Below are 19724 nucleotides of genomic sequence, written 5' to 3'. Positions count from 1 at the left end.
ATATCAATACTTGTGTGCGATATGTGATGCTCAAATTAGGGTAATTAGTATATTTAACATTATACAATGTGATCTTTTCTTTTGGTTCTTTACCAATTTCTTGCTAATTCCCCTCCCTCTTCCCCTTTCCCACCTCAGTTCTGCTCTTTCCTTTTGAAAGTTCAATGTATTATTGTGATTATTGTATCTTTCTATTTTTTAAATGTATTTGTTTATTTTTTTAGCTCCCACTTATGAGTGAGGATATGCAGCATTTCTCTTTCTGTGCCTGGCTTATTTCACTTAACATAATTTTCTCTAAGTTCACCCTTGTTGCTGTTAATGGTAGAATTTCATTCTTTTTTATGGCAGAGTAGTATTTCATTGTGAATATATACCACATTTTCCTTATCCAGTTATCCATCAATGGACATTTCAGTTATTTTCAGCTTTTGGCTATGGAAAATAGAGCTGTGATAACATGGGAGTGCAAGCATCCCTTTGACATGACTTACATTCCTTTGGGTATATACCAAGTAGTGGGATTACTGGGTCATGTGGAAGTTCTATCTCTAGTTGTTTGAGGAAACTCCATACTGTTTTTTATAATGACAACAATAATTTACAGCCCCACCAACAGTGTAGGAGGGATCCCCATTCTCTGCCTCCTCACCAGAATTTGTTATTCTCTGTCTTTTTGATTATAGCCTGTCTAACGGGGTGAGATGATATGTCAATGTGGTTTTGATTTGCATTTCCCTGATTCTTAGTGATGAGATTTTTTCATATGTTTGTTGGCCATCTGTATATCTTCCGTTGAGAAAGGACTATTTGGCTCATTTGCCCATTTTTAAATCAGGCTACTTGTTATTTACTGATATTTGAGTTCCTTTTACATTCTGGATATTAATCCCTTGTCAGATGCATGGTTTGCAAATATTTTCTCCATTTCTGTAGGTTGTCTTTTCACTCTGTTAATTGTTTCTTTTGCTGTGCAGAAGTGTTTTAGTTTGATATAATCCTATCTATTTATTTTTTTCTTTTGTTGTTTGTGGTTTGGGGGTCTTATTCATAAAATCTTTGCCCAGTCCTATATCCTGCAGTGTTTCCCCTATATTTTTTTAGGAGTCTTACAGTTTCAGGTCTTATATTTAAATCTTTAATCCATTTTGAGTTGATTTTAGTATATGATGAGAGATACAGATCTACTTTCACTCTTCTATATATGAATGTCCATTTTTCCCAGCACCATTTATTGAAGAGACAGTCTTTTCCCCAATGTATGTTCTTGGTGCCTTTGTTGAGGATAATTTGGCTGTAAGAATGTGGGTTGATTTCTGGGTTCTCTATTCTGGTCCATTTATTCTGTGTCAGTGCTATGCTGTTTTGGTTACCAGAGCTTTATAGTATAATTAGAAGTCAGTTAGTGTAAGGCCTCTGGCTTTATTTTTTTTGCTCAGAATTGCTTTGGCTATTTGGGGTCTTTTGATGTTCCATAAGAATGTTAGGATTGTTTTTCTATATCTGTGAAGAATGTCATTGGTATTTTGATGAGGATTGCACTGAATCTGTAGATTTATTTGAGTAATATAGACATTTTCACAACGTTAATTCTTCTATTCTAAGGGAATGGAATGTCTTTCCACCTTTTGGTGTCCTCTTTAATTTCTTTCAGCAGTGATTTGTATTTTATTCCCAGGCATTTTTGTTTTTTATTTTTGGTGGTTATTGTAAGTAAGCTTGCTTTCTTGATTTTTTTTCTGCTAGTTCATTGTTGGAGTATAAAAACACTACAAACTTTGTGTGTTGATATTGTATCCTGCAACTGTACTGAAATCATTTATCACCTCTAAGAGTTTTTTGATAGAGTCTTTAGGTTTTTCTTTACATGGTTCATGTCATCTACAAAGAAGGATAATTTAACTTCATCTTTTCCAATCTGGATGCCCTTTATTTCTTTCTCTTCCATTATTACTCTGGCTAGTACTTCCAATAATATATTAAGGAGAGAGTGGGCATCTTTACTGTGTTTCTGTTCTTAAGGGACAGGCTTTCAGCTTTTCTGAATTCAGGATGATATTGGTGATGGTTTTATCATATATGACTTTTATTGTGTTGAGATATTTTCCTTATATGTGTAATTTGCTGAGAGTCTTTATTAGGAAGGGATGTTGAATTTTGTCAAATGGTTTTTCTGCATATATTGAGAAAATCATATGGTTTTTATCCTTGATTTTGTTGATGTGGTCTATCACATTTATTGACTTGCATATGTCAAACTACCTTGCATCCCTGGGATGAATCCTACTTGGTCATTGTGTATAATTTTTTTTTGATGTGTTTATATATTCTGTTCACTAATATTTTGTTGATGATGTTTGCATTGATGTTCATCAAAGATATTGGCATGTAGTTATTTTGTTGTATCTTTGTGTAGTTTTGGTATCAGGGTAGTCCTGGCCTAATAGAATGAGCTTGGGTGAATGGCCTACGTTTAAATTTTTTGGAATAGTTTGAAGAGAATTGGTATTAATTCTTCTCTAAATGTTTGGTAGAATTCAGCAGTAAAACCGTCTATTCCTGAACTTTTCTTTGCTCTTAGCAGAAACCCTACAGCCCAGAAGAATATGGGATGATACAGTCAAAGGACTGAAAGAAAAAAACTGACAGCCAAGAATACTGTAACTGGCAAGGCTGTCTTTCAGAAATGAAGGAGAAATTGTGTATTTCCCAGACAAACAAAAGCTACACGAGTTCTTCACCACATGGCCAGCTCTACAAAAAATCCTTAAGGGATTGCATCAGCTAGAACCCCCAAATTGGTAATCAGCACCATGAATACTCAAGAAAGAACAAACACAACTGGTAGAGCAGATACGCAAAAGAGAAAGAGAAGGAAACAATGCCATCAACTCAAAAAACCAATGAGCACTGAAGACAAGCAATAAAAGGGAAAGAAAGGAACAGAATATATTTAAATCAACCAAGCACACAAAGAATTAAGTGTCAGGAGTAAAGCAATACCTTTCAGTAACAACCCTAAATGTAAATGGATTAAATTCCCCACTCAAAAGACACAGACTGACTGATTGGATTAAAAAGCTAGACTCAGGGCCGAGCCCGTGGAGCACTCTGGAGAGTGCGGCACTGGGAGCACAGTGACGCTCCCACCGTGGGTTTGGATCCTACATAGGAATGGCCGGTGCACTCACTGGCTGAGTGCCGGTCACGAAAAAGACAAAAAAGAAAAAAAAAAAAAGCTAGACTCAACTATATGCTGTCTACCAGGGACTCACCTCACCTGGAAAGACACACACAGAATAAAAGCGAAGGGATGGAAAAAGATATACCATGCACATAGGAACCAAAAATGAGCAGGAATAGCTATTCCTATATTTGATAAAATAGACTTTAACCAAAAACCATAAAAGGAGACAAAGATGGCCATTATATAATGGTAAAGGGATCTATCCAGCAAGAATACATGATGGTTATGAATATATATCCACCCAACACCAGAGCACCCAAATATACAAAGCAAATACTAATGGAACTAAAGAAAGAGATAGATCCCAATAAGGTGATAGTTAGGGTCCTGAGAACCCCTCTCTGAACATTGGACAGATCATCTAGGCAACAAATCAACAAACACAGGATTTAAACTCCACTTTAGCCCAGTTGAAACCCAGCAGATATCTACAGAACATTTCGTCCAACAGCAACAGAATATACATTCTTCTTATCAGTGCATGGAACATTCTTCAGAATAGACCACATGTTAGGTCACAAATCAAGTCTCAACAAATAAAAAAAATATAGAAATCATTTCAAGTATCTTTTCAGAGGACAACAGATTAAAAGTAGAAATCAATAGTAAGTGAAATTCTGGAAACTGTACAAATATATGGAAAGTAAAACAATATGCTCCTGAATGATCAATGGGTCCAAGAAGAAATTAAAGAGGAAATCAAAAAATTTCTTGAAACTAATGAAAATAAATACACATTATACCAGAACTGTGGGAAACAGCAAAAGCAGTACTGTGAGTTCAGTGCAATAAATGCTGGCATCAAAAACTAGAAAGATTTCAAGTAACCTAATGGTATACCTCAAGGAACTAGAAACACAGGAACAATTCAAGCCCAAAATTAGTAGATGGAAAGAAATAATTAAGAATAGAGCATAACTAAATGAAACAGAAACCCCCCATATGATAGAAAATATCTATGAAACCAGAAGTTGATTTTTGAGAATTTAAACAACATAGATGTACCATTAGCTAGGCTAACTAAAAAAAGAAGATAAAAGACCCAAATAACAAAAATCAGAAATGGGAAAGGAGACATTACAACTGATACCCCAGAAATATAAAGAATCATTGGAGACTATTATAAACAACTATATGCCAACAAATTTGAAAACCAGATAAATTTCTGGACACAGAGAAACTACCAAGACTGAACTAAGAAGACAGAAAACCTGAACAGATCAATAACAAGCAATGAGATTGAAGAAATAATGAACAGTCTCCAAATAATGAAAAAGAAAGTTCTTAGTTTCCTTAGTTTCATTGTTTTTTTCTCATTGTTTTTCTAATTCTCTATTGCATTTATTTTTGCTCCAATATTTACTGTTTTCTTTCCTCTGCTAACTCTGGGCTTGGTTTTCTTTTTCTAATTCATTCGGATGAAAAGTTAGGTTTTTTAAAATTTGAGTCCTTTCTTCTCTTTTAATATAGGCATTTGCCACTATAAACTTCCCTCTTTGTACTGCTTTTGCTGTATGCCATAAGTTTTGTCATGTTTTGTTTTTGTTTTTATTTAGCTCCAAAAATTTTCTAGTTTCTCTTTTGATTTCTTCTTTGACCCAATGTTTGTTTAAGAGTATTATTTAGTTCCCAACGTTTGCGAGTTTTCTTGATTTCCTTTTTTACTCATTTCTACTTTAATTTCATTGTGGCTAGAAAAAATAATTGATTTCAATTTTCTCATATTTGTTAAGAGTCATTTTGTTACCTAGGATGTGATCTATCATAGAGGATGTTTTGTGCATACTCGAAAAGAATTCGTGTTCTGCTGCTGTTGAATGAAATGTTGTGTTTATGTCCTTTAGGTCCTTTTGATCTGTAGTGTTGTTGAAGGCCTCCATTTCCTTACTGATTTTCTCTCTGGATAACATATTCAGTGTCAAAAAGTGGGGCATTGAAGTCTCCTACTGTTATTTTTTTTTTTTTTTTTTTTTTTTCTTTTTTATTTTTTTTTTAAATTTTATTTTGTCGATATACATTGTAGCTGATTAATGCTCCCCATCACCAAAACCTCCCTCCCTTCTCCCTCCCCCCCTCCCCCCCAACCATGTCCTTTCTGTTTGTTTGTTGTATCAACTTCAAATAATTGTGGTTGTTATATCTTCTTACCCCCCCCGTTTGTGTGTGTATGTGTGTATGTGTGTGTGTGAATTTATATATTAATTGTTAGCTCCCACCAATAAGTGAGAACATGTGGTATTTCTCTTTCTGTGCCTGACTTGTTTCACTTAATATAATTCTCTCGAGGTCCATCCATGTTGTTGCAAATGGCAGTATTTCATTCGTTTTTATAGCTGAGTAGTATTCCATTGTGTAGATGTACCACATTTTCCGTATCCACTCATCTGATGATGGGCATTTGGGCTGGTTCCAACTCTTGGCTATTGTAAAGAGTGCTGCGATGAACATTGGGGAACAGGTATACCTTCGACTTGATGATTTCCATTCCTCTGGGTATATTCCCAACAGTGGGATGGCTGGGTCGTATGGTAGATCTATTTGCAATTGTTTAAGGAACCTCCATACCATTTTCCATAGAGGCTGCACCATTTTGCAGTCCCACCAACAATGTATGAGAGTTCCTTTTTCTCCGCAGCCTCGCCAGCATTTATCGTTCAGAGTCTTTTGGATTTTAGCCATCCTAACTGGGGTTAGATGGTATCTCAATGTGGTTTTGATTTGCATTTCCCGGATGCTGAGTGATGTTGAGCATTTTTTCATATGTCTGTTGGCCATTTGGATATCTTCCTTAGAGAAATGCCTACTTAGCTCTTTTGCCCATTTTTTAATTGGGTTGCTTGTTTTCTTCTTGTAAAGTTGTTTGAGTTCCTTATATATTCTGGATATTAATCCTTTGTCAGATGTATATTTTGCAAATATTTTCTCCCACTCTGTTGGTTGTCTTTTAACTCTTTTAATTGTTTCTTTTGCTGTGCAGAAGCTTTTTAGTTTGATATAATCCCATTTGTTTATTTTTCCTTTGGTTGCCCGTGCTTTTGGGGTCGTATTCATGAAGTCTGTGCCCAGTCCTATTTCCTGAAGTGTTTCCCCTATGTTTTCTTTAAGAAGTTTTATTGTCTCAGGGTGTATATTTAAATCCTTAATCCATTTTGAGTTGATTTTAGTATATGGTGAGAGGTATGGATCTAGTTTCATTCTCCTGCATAACGATATCCAGTTATCCCAGCACCACTTGCTGAAGAGGCAGTCCCTTCCCCAGTGAATAGGCTTGGTGCCTTTGTCAAAGATCAGATGGCAGTAAGTGTGAGGGTTGATTTCTGGATTCTCTATTCTATTCCATTGGTCAGTGTGTCTGTTTTTATGCCAGTACCATACTGTTTTGGTTATTATAGCTTTGTAGTATAGCTTAAAGTCAGGTAGTGTTATGCCTCCAGCTTTATTTTTTTTGCTGAGCATTGCTTTGGCTATTCGTGTTCTTTTATTGTTCCATATAAATGTCTGAATAGTTTTTTCCATTTCTGAGAGAAATGTCTTTGGAATTTTGATGGGGATTGCATTGAATTTGTATATCACTTTGGGTAGTATGGACATTTTCACTATGTTGATTCTTCCAATCCAAGAGCATGGGATATCTTTCCATCTTCTTGTATCCTCTCTAATTTCTCTCAGCAGTGGTTTGTAGTTCTCATGATAGAGATTTTTCACCTCCTTGGTTAACTCAATTCCTAAGTATTTTATTTTTTTGGTGGCTATTGTAAATGGGCAGGCTTTCTTGATTTCTCCTTCTGCATGTTCACTATTGGAGAAAAGAAATGCTACTGATTTTTGTGTGTTGATTTTGTATCCTGCTACTGTGCTGAAATCATTTATCAATTCCAACAGTTTTTTTGTAGAGGTTTTAGGCTGTTCGATATATAGGATCATGTCATCTGCAAACAGGGACAGTTTGACTTCATCTTTTCCAATCTGGATGCCCTTTATTTCCTTCTCTTCTCTGATTGCTCTGGCTAGTACTTCCAACACTATGTTGAATAGGAGTGGTGAGAGTGGGCATCCTTGTCTAGTTCCTGTTCTTAAAGGAAAAGCTTTCAGCTTTTCCCCATTCAGGATGATATTGGCAGTGGGTTTGGCATATATGGCTTTAATTATGTTGAGATACTTTCCCTCTATACCTAACTTATAGAGGGTCTTTGTCATGAATGAGTGCTGAACTTTATCAAATGCTTTTTCAGCATCTATAGAGATGATCATATGGTCCTTGTGTTTGAGTTTATTAATATGGTGTATCACATTTATTGATTTGCGTATGTTGAACCAACCTTGCATCCCTGGGATGAATCCCACTTGATCGTGATGAATAATTTTTCGTATGTGTTGCTGTATTCTGTTTGCTAGTATTTTAGTGAGGATTTTTGCATCTATATTCATCAAGGATATCGGCCTGTAGTTTTCTTTTTTGGTTATATCTTTACCTGGTTTTGGTATCAGGATGATGTTTGCTTCATAGAATGAGTTTGGGAGATTTGCGTCCGTTTCAATCTTTTGGAATAGTTTGTAAAGAATCAGTGTCAATTCCTCTTTGAATGTTTGGTAAAATTCTGCTGTGAATCCATCTGGTCCTGGGCTTTTCTTTGTTGGGAGCCTTCTGATAACAGCTTCAATCTCCTTTATTGTTATTGGTCTGTTCAAATTTTCTACGTCTTCACGGTTCAGTTTTGGAAGCTTGTGTGTGTCCAGAAATTTATCCATTTCCTCCAGATTTTCAAATTTGTTGGCGTATAGTTGTTTATAGTAGTCTCGAATGATTCCTTGTATTTCAGATGAATCAGTTGTAATATCGCCTTTTTCATTTCTAATTTTTGTTATTTGAGTCTTCTCTCTTCTTTTTTTTGTTAGCCATGCTAATGGTTTGTCAATTTTATTTATCTTTTCAAAAAACCAACTTTTTGATTCGTTGATCTTTTGAATTGTTTTTTGGTTTTCAATTTCATTCAGTTCTGCTCTGATCTTAATGATTTCTTTCCGTCTGCTAACTTTAGGATTGGATTGTTCTTGTTTTTCTAGTTCTTTAAGGTGAAGTGTTAGGTTGTTCACTTGCCATCTTTCCATTCTTCTGAAGTGAGCATTTAATGCAATAAATTTTCCCCTCAATACTGCTTTTGCAGTATCCCACAGGTTTTGGTATGATGTATCATTGTTTTCATTAGTTTCAATAAACTTTTTGATTTCCTGCTTGATTTCTTCTTGGACCCATATGTCATTAAGTAGAATGCTGTTTAATTTCCATGTGTTTGTATAGTTTCCAGAGTTTTGTTTGTTATTAATTTCTAGTTTTAATCCATTGTGGTCTGAGAAGATACATGGGATAATTCCAATTTTTTTGAATTTATTGAGACTTGATTTGTGACCTAATATGTGATCTATCTTGGAGAATGATCCATGTGCTGATGAGAAGAATGAATATTCTGAGGTTGTTGGGTGGAATGTTCTGTAGATATCTGCCAATTCCAATTGGTCTAGAGTCTTGTTTAGATCTTGTGTTTCTCTACTGATTCTTTGCCTAGATGATCTGTCTAATATTGACAGTGGAGTGTTCAGGTCCCCTGCTATTATGGTATTAGTGTCTATTTCCTTCTTTAGGTCTAATAGAGTTTGTTTTATAAATCTGGCTGCTCCAACATTGGGTGCGTACATATTTATGATTGTTATGTCTTCTTGATGGATCAGTCCTTTTATCATTAAGTAGTGTCCCTCATTGTCTCTTTTTATGGTTTTTAGTTTAAAGTCTATTTTGTCAGATATAAGAATAGCCACTCCAGCTCGTTTTTCTTTTCTGTTTGCATGGTAAATCTTTTTCCATCCTTTTACTCTTAGTCTGTGTGAATCTTTATGGGTGAGGTGGGTCTCTTGTAGGCAGCATATAGTTGGGTCCTCCTTTTTGATCCAGTCAGCCAGTCTGTGTCTTTTAATTGGGGAATTTAAGCCTTTAACATTAAGAGTTGTTATTGAAAGGTGTTGATTTATTCCTAGCATTTTATTGGTTGTTTGGTTGTCTTAGGTGTCTTTTGTTCCTTGCTTTCTGATTTACTGTTTGGTTTCTTTGTTTGTTGGTTCCTTAGGTTGTAGATAGTGTTTTTGTTAGCTTGTTTTCTCTTCATGAATGCCATTTTTATTGTACTAGCAGGTTTAGATTTTTCTTAGGTTTTTATGGCAGTGGTAGTTATTTTTCAGGAACCAAACCCAGTACTCCCTTGAGGATTTCTTGTAAGGGTGCTCATGTGGTAGTGAACTCCCGCAGTATTTGTTTGTCTGAGAAATATACTATTTGCCCTTCATTTCGGAAGGATAGCCTTGCAGGGTAGAGTATTCTTGGCTGGCAATCTTTGTCTTTTGGTATTTTGAAAATATCATCCCATTCCTTTCTAGCTTTTAGGGTTTGTGATGAAAAGTCTGATGTTAACCTGATTGGGGCTCCCTTATAGGTGATTTGACGCTTCTCTCTTGCAGCTTTTAAGATTCTCTCTTTGTCTCTGAGTTTTGCCAATTTGACTATGACATGTCTTGGAGAAGGCCTTTTTGGGTTGAATACGTTTGGAGATCGTTGAGCTTCCTGGATCTGAAGATCTGTGATTTTTCCTATACCTGGGAAGTTTTCTGCCACTATTTTGTTGAATATGTTTTCAATGGAATCTCCATTTTCCTCCCCTTCTGGAATACCCATGACTCGGATATTTGAGCGCTTGAGGTTGTCTGATATCTCTCTCAGATTTTCTTCCATGTCCTTGATTCTTTTTTCTTTCTTTTTGTCTGCTTGTGTTATTTCAAACAGCCCATCTTCAAGTTCAGAGGTTCTCTCTTCAACTTCGACAAGCCTGCTGGTTAAACTCTCCGTTGTGTTTTTTATTTCGCTGAATAACTTCTTCAGTTCAGCAAGTTCTGCTACATTTTTTTTCAGGACATTGATTTCCTTGTATATTTCCTCTTTCAGATCCTGTATACTTTTCCTCATTTCATCATGATGTCTAGCTGAGTTTTCTTGTATCTCATTCAGTTTCCTTAGAATTATCACTCGAAATTCCTTATCAGTTATTTCAAGGGCTTCTTGTTCTATAGGATCTAGAGTATGAGATTTATTAACTTTTGGTGGTGTACTTTCTTGATTTTTTGTATTTCTGGTGTCTTTTTTTTGGTGTTTATTCATTGTGGCAGGGGGTTTCACAGTCCACCGGTTTAAGACTAATGACTAACTAGGATGTTGCTGTGGTTGCCAATTTGGTATGGCTCCCGCCGTGACTGCTCAGTTGGCCTCTAGTGTCTTGTGTGTGTGGTTGCCTCGGGTCTTGGGCTTCTCCGGGGATCCACCTTTCTGGTCAGCTTGTACTCTGCTGGGCTGGTGGATCACGTACCACAGGGTGTGTGATCTCTGTTGAGCTTTCACTTTCTGTACAGGACTTCTCCCCGTTCAGTGTGCTCTGGCCCAGGCTGTTAGATCGTGCAGTGGCGACCCCACCGGGTGTGTGGTTTCTGTCCAGTCTCCGCCTCCCTGGCCGCACGTCTCCCCCCTCTGTGCACACTGTGCTGGGTTGGGGTGTGTCTTCTGCACCCCTCCTCTATCAGCTGGGCCTTCAAGATCCTGCTCAGCACCGCCTCGCCCAGGAAGTCTACCAGGTTTCTGCTAGGCACAGACGACCAGTCTCTCTGGGTGCCTTTGTAGCACTGTGTAGATCTTTCTCGGGTCTTGTTCACCTTTGTATCCCCCCGGTATAAACCGAGTCTAGTGCCCGCCTGCAGCCTGCTCTCCGGCAGGTTCAAGCAGACCTGGGAACTCTCCTACCACACTATTCCCAACCAGAAATTCGTTAGGCTTTTTTCCAAACTGGTGGTCGCAGAGATGGTATCTGCCTCCCAGTAACAGGAAGTTTACCGGGGCCGGAGTCCAGGGTGTGGTGGAGTGACAGTCGGCCCGCCCGTACTTCCTAGCCCTCCCAAAACTGGTCGGGACGCCCCACACCCCCAGCCCTGCCAGAGAACCGTGGAGGGAGTGGGAGAGGAGGTCGGCCCGCAGGGTCCGGAAAGCCCCGCGCCAGGCCAAGCAAATGGGCTCAGTGATGGCCGAGCAGGGCGGAGCTGCCCGCACCTGGGAAAATGGAGGCAGCACCGGGGCAATGAGTGGCCTGGTGGTGCAGGCGGGGAGCCGCGTGGGCATCCACCCCCCGAACAGAGCTTTGCCAGGGATCACTCACAGTGCTGTGCCAGGTCGGGCGCTCGCTCTGTCTCTGGTTTGTTGCCTTCCGTGTTCTCGGCGCTGCCGCCTCGGGCTGTTCAGTCGCGGTGCCGCTCGGGCGCTCCCAGGAGTCTTCTTTAGTGCCGGCCTGAAACCTCGAATCCTGGATAGGGCAGCTGGCCGCCTTCAGTGCGGCCCCAGCCTCCGGGATCCTGGCTGCATCCACAGCAGCCCTGGCGCCGTGTTCCCTGTTTCAAGACTCGCTTTTGCAGCTAAGAATCAGTTCTTTTCCTGCTCCACACTTCAAAGCTGTTGCCTGTAAATGAGGCAGCCTCTCCTGCCGGGGGCAAAGTGGCGTTGAGCCCCCACGACCGGCCAGCAGCAGCAGTCCTCCCTTAAGAGATGGCCAGAGAAAGGTCCACAAGTTTCCCGGCTGCCTGAGGCCCAGTGGCCACCTTTTCCACCTCAGCTACTCCGCGCCAGCCGCCGCAGCCGCCGCCATCTTGAAACTCCCTTCCTCCTACTGTTATTGTATTACTTTCTATTTTAGCCTTCAGATTCATCAATGTTTGCTTTAATATATTTAGGTGCCCTGATGTTGAATGCATATATATTTGTAATAGTAATATCTTCCTATTGAATTGGCCATTTTATCATTATGTAATGACCTTCCTTTTATCTTGTGACAGTTTTCACTTAAAAGTTAGTTTCTCTGATATATAGTATAACCATTCCTGTTCTTTTTTAGTTGCCACTTGCATGGAACATATATTTCCAGCCCTTCACTTTAAGCCTATGAGCAGCCTTAAATCTGGAGAGTCTCTTATAGACTGCATATAGTTGAGCAAATTTTTTATATCCATTCAGTTACTGTACATCTTTTGATTGGTGAGTTTAATTCATTTACATTTAAAGTAATTATTGATTGGTAAAGGTGTGCTATTTTACTAATTGTTTTCAATCTGTGTTATTGTTCTCTTATTCCTCTCTTCTCTTATTACCTATCTTTGTGTTTTTTTGTTGTTGTTATATGTGTGATTTATTTTTTCTTTTATCTTTTGTGCATCTACTATCAGCTTTTTCTTTGTGTTTACTAAGAGGCATGAATCAAAACTCTTACAGTTATAATAGTCCATTTTAAACTCCTAATAACTTCAATTATATATGAAAGCTCTAATCTTTTACTCCCCCACAACACTTTATGTTATTGATGTCAAAGGTTATCTCTTTCTACCTGTGTATCCACTAATTACTTTTTCTGATTATAGTTGTTATTAATTCTTTTTATTAGTATCACAACAATTTGAAATGGATTAAATACATGAAACAGAAGACATAGATCATCAGAGGTGTGGTGGGTAAATCTGAAAATTTGTGGAAGCACTTGAGACACATTAGGCAATTAGTAAATGATAGTCTCACTTTAATTAATTAATTTACTTATAATAAAACTGTTATTTAAGTGCATTATAGGTTTCTTGTAGGCATTGATGTTAGGTGCTTTGAATGCATAAATCATTTGAGCATTAATCTGAATTCATGAAACTAACACACATGACTCTTTGGTACCATTTCCTAGGTTTCTCTGGTCAACTCATTGTACAAGGTTTTTCCCATCAATTCTGTCTCCATTTTCCTTATATTAAAGTCTTAAACATTTTTAACCTCTATATACACTTTATATCTTTCCCTTGCTCTGTTCTCTATCAGTAGGTAGTCTGATCTCTATAATTTTTCTTTCTCAAGCTGTCTTACTATCTGTCTTGCAGCTCATTTGGCCAATGGAAGCCAAAATAATGAGTTTGGAGGTCAGGTGGTATATGGTGGCCAAAGTATTTCTCTCCACTTATTTGATTTGGTTGTGTCTATAGAAACAGATAAACTTCAGGGCAGCAGCTGTGGCTTGTCAGTGATGGCCTGTAGTAGAATAGACCCTTCGAGTTTCCAACTTCTGCCGGATTGCCTTCATTCCTGGTCAATGATAACCCTCTCCCTGTCTCTTTTATTTAAAGGTTGTAGTGTTTGTAAACTCTGTTTTTTGTTTTGTTTTGTTTATTTTTGCTTTGTTTGTTTTTGTTGTTGTATTACCAAACCATTTTTAGTTTCTCAGTTCTTTCAGTTTCAGTTTTAATAGTGTTCTGAATTGTAGTCCCTCTGTTGTAAATACCTAATATACTTCTCCTTTGCTTAGTTAGACACTACTTACACAAAATTAAATTCCAGATAATTGCCTGGTGGTAAGTATTTAGAAGATGTTTGTAAAATAAATGAATAAATAAGTAAATAAATGTTGACCCAATCTCAACTTTGTTCCTAAAATATTTTCTGAAGAGATGTCCATTTTGCACCCTATTATTTTTCTCCTGGGGAAGACATCCCTTGCAGCTTTATTCTCCATAATTATAGCCTTTACAAATGAACTCTCACCAACAATACTCAGGTAATAAAACAACCTTCAAATGGTTCATCTTGATAATATTTGCTAAATACTACTGGAATTTCTTGTAAGTTTAAATGAGTAAAATAAAATTTACTTTTAAAGGTACTTCAACAAACTTTCAGAAACAAATGGCTGGGATTTGCACAGCCCTTGGAAGAATTTTTTAGCAGACTAAATTATTCTGCAATGTTTTCCCAATTTTCTCTACATTGCCATATTGCCAAAACCTTTAGTCATGCAGAGATTTCAGGGTGAAGTTTAAAATTGTCTTTCTACTCTACCTCCCCAATCTTAGAATAATAACCTACCTACTTGTTTCATAGCCTCCTTGGCAGTCCAAAGAGTCCCTTTGTGTAAATTTAAAAAAGATGGGCCTTCCTGAGCACAATTTCATCTGCAAAAACAAAATATTGTGCAATAATAAGTGGACAAAACTATGATGACTTAGTGGTTAGTACTGCACACAACCATAAGCTATACTCCTGTGTCTAGCATGATTAGTGCTTCATGTTTAAGATTTCCTTTCCTATACACAAACTTAGCCACTATGCCTGTTTGTCAAGACTAATACTCATCTCAGTGTTCTTCACTAGTGCTTTCTCAGTTACCCTCCATCATTGAAGAAAGTTCTATTTTCAATAGAGAATCTTGAAAAAATTTTCATAATCCAGTACATTTAAAATGTAATGGCAGAATTTCAGATAACATGGCAAAGAAAAACATGCAAAATACCTATTGTACTTATTGCTTTTGGGGAGAATTTTTAAAAAATTTTACTTTAATTATTTATTTATTTTGCTGCAGATTTTTAGTTTAATATTTCTATTAATGTTACACTACTTCAGTTAACCATGGCAAACTCTTCTATTACTGTTACCAAGTACTTTATGCTATATGAAGATACAATTCTTAATCACTAATTGCCATTTCACGCTTCTTCATTCATCTGAGAGAAAGAAATCTTGAGAAGAAATATTTTTCTGTATACCTTTGGAGATTCCATTCCCTTAGAGCAGAGAACATACTATGTTTTCTCTTGTTTTCAGAGAGCTTACTGAAATTCCCAGCATGTTATGTTATCAATCAATATGGTAACAAGCATAAAGCATTGGATTTACATGAAAAAATTAAATTAAAAAACACACTTTATTGAGGTACAATTGACATATAACAAACTGTATGTACTTAATGTATAAAATTTGATAAGTTTGAGGATAAGTATACTCCTGTAAAATCATCACTACTATCAAGGCTATAAACTTACCTATCACCTCACCAAATATATTATTTATTATTATTGCTATTATTATTATTATTTGTGTATTAATGCTTAGCATAAAATAGATTCTCTAAGCAGATTTTAAGTATAAGAGTATTTTTAGCTATAGGTACCATACCGTTTAGTAGATCTTCAGAACTTATATTGCATAAGTGAAACTTTGTATCCTTTAACAATCACTTTCCCATTTCCCCTCCCCCAGCTCTGCATTGCCTTGTGTGTACTGCTGAGTGCCTTTGTGGTCTTGACCGGTTTCCTTAATCTCTTTGAGGTTCAATTTTCTTTTTTATAAAATAATAACCGCAATATATGTCCACTTATTATGATACGGATTTTTTGTGGAAATCCAATGAGAAAATATATGTGCAATGGCTGCTTTATACAGTTTTCTGTAGAGAAGTGAGCTGTTAAGGTAACTCAAGCTATTTATTGGATGGGGTTGAGAAAGTTACCTTATTTTTTAAAATTTTACTTCCTGAGATACATATTCTATAAGAAAATTGGAACTCATTTTCTATAAGAAAAATTTCATAAGTCAATATTATGGAATCCTTAATCTTTCTTTATAATATTGCTACTAAAATTTATAATGAACATTCATGTGTGTTGTACAGGGTTGCCAGATTTGGCTGAAAAAGAAAAAAAGAAATACAATAAGGGACAACTAGCTAAATTCACATCTTAGATAGACAGTATTTTCTTTAGCATATATTGACAAATAAGTAAATACATATTGCATGGTGCCTACTTATACTAGAACATTAATTGTTGTTTACCTGAAATTCAAATTTAACATATGTTTTGTCAGGTAATCCCAATATTGTCCTATGTAACCTTTGAATGAATATATGTTTTTTTCCATTGTATGGAAGAGAAAACTGAAAATCACATATAGGTTGATATTCTTTGTCAAACAAAGAAATATCACTTTAAACTCTTTATGGTATGGCTGAGAAAATACTACAGTTACGTCTCAAATGGAAACCGTGCATTATATGGGATCTGTTAACAAGCGTTTAGTATATGTTGACAGAGAAATAATTGAATTCACAGTTCAAATTCTTGAAGAAATGCTTTTCTCTTTAAAGGTCAACTCTACAGAGCATTTATCAATTTGCTGGGAGATTAGCAGCAGCATTTTCCGCTTTAGTACTTATAACTGGAAAATATTTTGTACATCTTCCCATGATTCTCTACGGGACCTCCCCCATAGTGGCCATAATACGTCCGTACTTTCTGCTGGAGACTTTTCATTTTCCACTTCCTGACACCATCAAGGACATAGAGAAAAGGTAAGCTCCTCTGTTGCCCTTTTGTGTGAATCTAGCTGTGTAATTATGAGATGATTTAGTAGAACATTGAAGGCTATTTTACATTCTAATTTTATAAAGCTGAAGAATAGAATATTCTGGTTAATGTTTCTAATTTCCTGGTAATACATGAAGGCATTTTATGTGATATGCATCTGCAATTTACATTTACAGTAATTTTATATGCATTATATAAATGTGCAATATTTATGTATACATGTAAATAAAATACTCCTTAATATCTTTACATAATTTTACAAGTACAAAGTGACTTTATGTGCAACATTTAACGTATTTCTTGAATTAGAACGTGTATTACATGTGAGAAAATTGAAGATTAGTGAGGGTAAGGAATTTTTTTTTTATAACCAGAAAGCCAGACAGTGAAAGAGCTGGAAATAGAGTCCAGATCATTCGAATAGAAATCCTACATCTTTCCACTTTTACAAATGAGTTTAAACATCATGTATTAAATATTATCATTGTAATTGCTTACTCAAATTTTATCTTACTCAAATATTTGTAACATAGCTTTTATATGACAGTAAGTGAAAAAGGAATATCATGGCTATTTATGTTTATGTATAACTAAATTAAAGTGATTGGTTGTGTGATAATTTATGAATCATCAAAGCTTTTAAAATGAGTTTGGTCGTGGATGTCCTAGAAGCAGGTAAACTATGAAAGTAATATTTTGAGGTCTTTGATCAAGAGTATTGTTATGCCCTGAAACATAAAGTGTAATCATCGATCTGAGGAACTCAGAGGAAATGCTAATAAACATTTCTATGCTGTGCCATCACCAGTGAAAAGTTACTGAGCACTCTTAGGAGAATCTACTTTGTGTTTTTCCATTTAATTATTATTGATACCTGCTAAGGTATGCAGTATTATTTTAACTATTGTAGAGATGAAGAACTTGAGTATGAGAGAGGGTAAGTTGTACAAGGTTGCACATGTAGGAACTATTAAAGTTTGAACTTAATACACGCATTTGAACTTTGAGAAGTGGGCAGGAAGCAGTCCCTGGTCCACATGGAGTTCCAAAAGGGGACTGATGATAGGGAACTATAATCATTAGATGAAACATAAGAGTAACTAGGAGACAGATTCTTAGAAGTCTGAGGAACACATAAAGCCATAAAGCAAATAGCATTAGCAGTGATGAATGAATTCTAAGGCAATATATTAAAGACCTGTGGGCAAAAGCCTGTACTTAGGTCAATGTGAACACTGGACTGAATTCATATAAATAAGTCAGTCCATTTGAGCATAAACAATAATTTTGGGGGCAGTGGTTGATACTGGCATCACAAAAAAGGAATTTTCCATAACCATTTAAAGATTCCATAACATTAAACACAAAAATGCATAGTTTATGTACTTTCTAAATTTCCCAATGTGAAGCATTATTTTCAGTCTAGAACTTTGATATCTCAGATATATGGTAAGAAAACTGTATTTGCAACAAATGTAAGGACATGAATTCAGCAAATCTTGCAAAAATTCTTGTATTTTATTCACTCAATACCAATGCAAATGTACCAAGATTTTCCTTTAGGTAAAACACATACAGTCAATCTATGGATAACAAGTGTGTTTGTATCATCTCCACATGACTGATCTTTTTCCAACAAAAGTTTATTTCATACTTAACCTGTTTAGAACATTGATATGAGTATATTTCTTCTCTGGCCTATGTTCTCACTTTATAACTCTGTGGTTGACCTTAGAGCACCACTTTGAACTTCATCATGGGAAAGTAGCTTAGTTTTGTCTAACTAAAACTTTATAGTTTAGACCTACTTTTTTTAGACCTACTTTTCTGGTATGCTCTAAAGAAGAATCTGATGTCCAAAATGGCATCTTAGAGAAATGATAAGATAATGTCTAAAGTTTGCTAATGGGAGAACTGGTGGCATGCCAAGTGATCACTGCACTAGTCCCAACTTTTGATACAGTTTTCATGTGATGGTGAAATCAATGCTTCGTGTTTCATACTATCTTCTTTTAAGGACTGGGTATCCTTATTGAGAGTAAATAATGGTAAAATTATGCAGAAGGTAAGAAAATGAGCACGGGATTAGAAGTGAAAAGCTCTTGGATTTTAATTCCAAACCTGCTTTAAGTAACTGTGTAAACATGAGCAAGTTACATGAGATCTCAGAGTCTCATTTTGGCCATCTTTAAAAAGGAAATGCTAGTTTAGTGTTACTTCCAAGATGCTGAGGAGTATTAATGCATGTGTAAGAGATGTATAAACCTGTAGTGCAGTACAAATCAAATTTAATGTTCTTAAATTTCTCCCAGGTCCACTGTGACACTCATTTGTTTATCTTTTGATTCTTCAATTCCAGGAACAGGTTTAGGAACAACAGCACCAGAAAAAAACAAAGAAAAGACCTCCTGGAAACCACTGAGTGCTAAGGAGACCGAATATACCCGCAGAGAAGAAGAGCTAGACATATTTTCACATAATTTCAAACAATGTTTTATTCTTCTCTGTAACCTTGAGCCTTGGCCTTTGGTGGGCATTTACTAACATGATTATTAAATAAGTGAATTGCAAAAATAAATCTCTCAGTGAAAAAACCATAATATAGATTTGAAACTTATGGAATTATTAAATATTGGAGATCAGGTTTCTCACAAAAAATGGAAGACAAATCACTTCAGTCAAAAGTTTGTCTTGGAATTAAACGGAACAGGATCTGCTTAAAATTGGAAGTTTAAGACAAAGTGTCTAAGAAGCGCTTTAATTCATATTCCATGTTTGTCATTAGACATGCATATTTTGAGTTGAGAATTCTGATGAGAATAAGCGTAGGAGAGTTATTGAATGTGACAAATAATGTGATCATCACTTGGAGGATGCAGGTACTGCTCCGAGTCTTCAATTAAAGGATAGTTCTTAAAAAAAAAATAAAAAAACCTTATACTGCCTGTCACATATAATTTCAACATTTCAAAATTTCTAGACACATTATGGAAATATAATAATAATAAGACTGGAGTTGAGCAATATTATGGTTAGGGATCATAAATTAGACCATTCCTCCCGTTTTGCATAGCGACCAATGACTAAACACTATGTTAAGTTGAGAGTCATATCAGTGAGCAAGCAGATGGAAAAGCTTGTGACCAATATACATTCTCCCATCCAAGGCCTTTAATAAAGGCTGGATTGGAAGAACCAAATTAAGTATGATCATAAGCCTTGTGTT

The 19724-nt window shown here is 36.2% G+C and overlaps 1 protein-coding gene across 1 annotated transcript in view; it reads left to right on the top strand.

The window, feature by feature from the left end:
- The window catches only part of LOC134363716 (solute carrier family 22 member 22-like), a 43284-nt gene extending 24357 nt beyond the window's left edge, over positions 1 to 18927 (top strand). Inside the window, 3 exon segments of the mRNA XM_063079272.1 lie at positions 13241 to 13376; positions 16279 to 16482; positions 18858 to 18927. Of these exon segments, the coding sequence (XP_062935342.1) occupies positions 13241 to 13376; positions 16279 to 16482; positions 18858 to 18927 (410 nt within the window).
- Positions 18928 to 19724: the final 797 nt, after the last annotated feature.

This window comes from Cynocephalus volans, chromosome 15 (assembly GCF_027409185.1).
Source record: "Cynocephalus volans isolate mCynVol1 chromosome 15, mCynVol1.pri, whole genome shotgun sequence".
NCBI lineage: Eukaryota > Metazoa > Chordata > Mammalia > Dermoptera > Cynocephalidae > Cynocephalus > Cynocephalus volans.
This window is presented reverse-complemented; position numbering and strand designations above follow the sequence as displayed.